This window comes from Adiantum capillus-veneris, chromosome 3, assembly GCF_014529385.1.
Source record: "Adiantum capillus-veneris isolate H3 chromosome 3, ASM1452938v2, whole genome shotgun sequence".
NCBI classification, from domain to species: Eukaryota; Viridiplantae; Streptophyta; class Polypodiopsida; order Polypodiales; family Pteridaceae; genus Adiantum; species Adiantum capillus-veneris.
The window spans coordinates 92427828-92431822 of NC_140933.1; the positions used below are offsets into that span (position 1 = coordinate 92427828).

At 41.5% G+C, this 3995-nt stretch overlaps 1 protein-coding gene across 1 annotated transcript; it reads right to left on the reverse strand.

The window, feature by feature from the left end:
* Nucleotides 1-322: 322 nt before the first annotated feature.
* LOC147461309 (uncharacterized) lies at nucleotides 323-1731 on the reverse strand. The gene is made up of 4 exons (XM_086500615.1): nucleotides 1280-1731; nucleotides 857-1154; nucleotides 638-724; nucleotides 323-537 (listed from the first exon to the last, which is right to left on the reverse strand). The coding sequence occupies exons 1-4, from the start codon at nucleotides 1729-1731 to the stop codon at nucleotides 358-360; spliced, it is 1017 nt and encodes a 338-aa protein (XP_086356741.1). The 3' UTR covers nucleotides 323-357.
* Nucleotides 1732-3995: the final 2264 nt, after the last annotated feature.

Genomic DNA, 3995 nt, shown 5'->3' on the forward strand with positions numbered 1-3995 from the left:
CTGATGAAAATGAATTAAAGGTTGGTTTGGGCCATGAACTCTTGTAATGAAAGTAACAACTTACAACTTGTTAGAGCATATTCAATCTCGATTGCATGTACATATGATGGTTCTTGTGTAGGGTCAAAGAATAACCATACGAAAGGGGGGGTGGAGAGAGAGAGAGAGAGAGAGAGAGAGAGAGAGAGAGAGAGAGAGAGAGAGAGAGAGAGAGAGAGAGAGATTTCTATATCAGGTCCAAATCTACAAGCACTTAGATAGTGATTTATCTTTTGATTTGCATTAGTCATGATCAGATAATTGTACATATTGGGAACCCAAGGGGATTGTGTCATTACAACAAGGAATTTTTTTAATTCAATTCCACTCTATAAATGTCCAAGCATCATCTTTGTACTCATACTCTTTTCCAAGCAACCTTTGCCTGTCCTCATTCTCATTCTTTTTAGTAAATGCTCCCGTAAAGAAACCCCACGTGATCTTTTGGCCCAAAGTTGTTTTCTTGCCCATCTTACACACAAATACATCATCTTTGAGCTGAAACACAAAAAGAAAAAAAATCATGGTTAGTAAAGAAAGATGTCTATTCAACACAAATAAATTACTTTGGGGATGTTTATAGAAGTCCATTGCACACCTCATTAATGATCTCCTTTGCAGAGATCATAGCCTCTCCTGCTGCAAGAGCAATAGATTTTGTTGCCATGACAAGTTGGCGCACTCCCTGAGAACGAAGCAAAACAAATTTTACAAGTGAGCTAGCATCACTATTTTACTGCAAGTTAAGATTAATTCCTTGCATTCTTTCGCAAACATGTAAAAAGCAAACATGATCAGGCATTTGCTTATGTCATACCTTATCTTTGTTTGTATTACTTCTTAGCATGTTTGTATTTGCTACATGTGAGGTATATTCATTCCCAAATCCAACATATTTGCTATTATGCGCCGTGGCCCTGTCACTTTTGATAGAAGACATGATATTGTTTGAATAATGCACATGGGAGGTGGCATCATTGATATGGATACCAGAGAGAGAGTCTTGGAAAAAAGCGCCGTCGACATAGAGCTTGGATTTTGGCAAGTCAAGATGTGGATTTTGCATTTGGTCACAAAGAGGTCGAGGTTTCCTTGTGCCATTCTCTTGAGTCGCCCTAAATACCCAAATTGTGAAGGCGTGAGTGCCATTACCATAAAAAATCAATGTAAGATAGCAATCTAAACATATAGAGAGATAGCTATTCACATCTTTGCCAATAATGATCTTCCTTTTACTTACTTGTCAAGGTGATGGCCACAATCATCTTTAAAGGTATAAGGCTCACCACCAACAGTATGCAGAGTACTATGATTGCCTCCTTCTGCAGCGGTGCAAATCCGATCTCTATACACTCGTGCCGCCTCTGAATTGTATTTCTCAACAACATTGGCATCCTTCGGAACGCCGCTGCGGCGCCACAGAAAATCGTAGAGGGCAGCATTGCCCCCACACTCCATCTTCTTGAGCTGGATGTCAGTCCATGTATCCATGGAAACGGATCTCACAAAGCTGATATGCACGCCGAGGCCTCGGTGTTTACCTGCACATTCCATGCACATGAAGATGCCATAGCTGACAGACGCCCATTGGGGGTTCGTCTTGGGGCAGTCTACGCAGGTTTGGTTGCTTATATTGTTGGATTGCAAGCACAGCAGCTTCTCTGGCGTTGAAGGTTTAATGGCCGCCGCCATAGCGTCACTGCTTGCATACTGCCTGTGTGTGGATTTCTGCATTACAAATAAGACGCGGAAGTGTCCAATCTAAAGGTCGTAATCAATAGCTTTTCTAGGAACGATAGTATCCGGGCCGACGTCATCAAAGAGAAAATGTGCAGTCCCCACGTCATCAAAGAGAAAATGTGCAAATTCCCAAAATACCTTAAATTTTCAAAACATCAGCCAGTAGTAGGGGGTAGCAGCTGGAGGATATTCAAAAAATCGTGGGCTACGATCTTTGAAAATGCTCTTTTGAGGCGGATCATAGGAGATACCCGTTGCAAGGCTGGGGCTGCACGGAGATAATAGGGACGAAGGATAGGGCTAGCACAAGCAAGGGCGTGTTGGAGTCTTCTACGGCAACAGGTTGGCACGGGCAGCAGTTTGGAGTTATCCACGGTAACAAAGGCAAAGACTCGTCGACAACAACACGGGCAGACAAGTGGGGGGGCTTGGATGTATTTTTTTCAAGCTTTGCATGCCACATTCTGCAACGTGAGCGGCACCAACATGGCTTAGGACATCAGTTTGTGAGACATTTGGTTGTAACGACGAAAATTCCAATACAGGTTTCTAGATTTTGGTTGGATGATTGCAAGGCAAATGCTGTATCAGATGGAATCTGGAAAAATTCCAGCTAACAAATTGGAAGAAGAGCCAGTATGTATGTGATACACATTTGGGAAAATAGTTCATTAATGCGAATCCGAGGCGGTACCCACTAGGAACGGAGCCAAAAGTGAAAGGGTGCCCGGAGTTGGTGGGCAGCCAAGCAAGTATCGAGCCTAGCAATGAAGCGAGTGTGACACAACAAATTGCATGAAGGAGAAGCATCAAGTAGCAAGTGGCGGGCTTGGCGAGGGTGCCACATGGGCGAGGACGTGCACAAAGATTTTTTTTAAAGTGGAAGGCTCATGCCTTGAGCAGACTGGCTCTCAAGTTGTGGTGGTGTAGGTGAAAGACCTGCACTCGAAGCAAAAGGAGGAGAGCTTAATTACTACGTGTTTGCTCAACCTTTTAGCAAGGGTAAAGAGGTTCATAAACGAGTTGGAGTATTCCTAATTAATGAAGTAGTTGCGAAGATGAGTGAGTGTGCCTTGATTACTTAGCAAGAATGTCTTTAAATTGCATATTATTATATTCATGGAGGCAGGTAATGGTATAGTTATAGTAAGTGCTCCCATTTTTGAAAATCCATGCAGGGGATCTCTCTCTCTCTCTCTCTCTCTCTCTCTCATCTGACTCTTCGTTTGTTACATCTCCACAAGAGCACTAACAAGCAGTACACTACATGCCCTAAGAATCTCTGCATCAACATATCATCAAGACTTTGCATACCCTTTGGCAACAACACTCATTGCAGCTAAGGCCTACACAATGAACATGTAGCTTCCTTAATTTGGAGAACCACCCTCACGCTACATTTCTCAAGTGATCTCACCCTTTTAAAGTTTCATGTTTATCCACATGAATAACTAGTGTTTCATGTTTTAATATCATTTTTTTTAATTTTGTTGAAATTTTATATAATGTTCTTTAATTTTTAATCAACAAACAAAACAATGAATGTTTAAGCGCTAAAGCGAAAACCTTGTTCGAGGCGTTGTTGCCATCCCATGCCTGACATAGAGCATCCCACAAATCTTTAGCATTGGTCTTATCCATTATGGTAAAGTAAATGGATTCACCAAGGTGTAGGCGAATAGTGGCCATAACATGCTCAGTCAAGTCATCCCACTCATCATCAGTGTATACATTCTCTCTTCTTGCACGCAAGGGTGCTATCAAACCTTTGTTGACCAAAACATCTCGCATACGCTTCCGTCAAATGACAAAGTTTGAACCATCAAAAATTTGGATGTAGTACTCTTCTCTTTTGGAAGCACTACTCGCAGCCATGATTAAGAGAATGTAGCCAAAAACTTTAAGGCAAATTCCATGGGATAATTTTGGCAAAGTTTCCCCTAAAACAGGAGCAAAAAATCAAACCAAAATGTAGTACAATCACTTTATAAGAACTGTTAGAAGTAACAAGAACACATAAAATGGACTCGCGAAAAAAATTCGACATAGTTTCCTTTGTATGGGAGTCAAAACTCAACTCAGAAAACGTATAAATTTCTCAAAAGAACCACTAGGCATAAAATGCTCAAAACTACTGCTCTGTGACCACCAACTTGGTGTCAAAAACACAAAAATTGTCCAGATACATATCCTATGGCGAGGGTACCTGTAAGGAC

What these genes read in the sequence shown, in the direction of transcription:
- LOC147461309 (XM_086500615.1), bottom strand. Translation starts at nt 1,731, where the DNA reads ATGGCGGCGGCCATTAAACCTTCAACGCCAGAGAAGCTGCTGTGCTTG. An exon ending in TGTGGCCATCACCTTGACAA is followed by an intron (nt 1,155 to 1,279) that starts GTAAGTAAAAGG and finishes TTGGGTATTTAG; the next exon opens with GGCGACTCAAGAGAATGGCA. An exon ending in GTAATACAAACAAAGATAAG is followed by an intron (nt 725 to 856) that starts GTATGACATAAG and finishes CTTCGTTCTCAG; the next exon opens with GGAGTGCGCCAACTTGTCAT.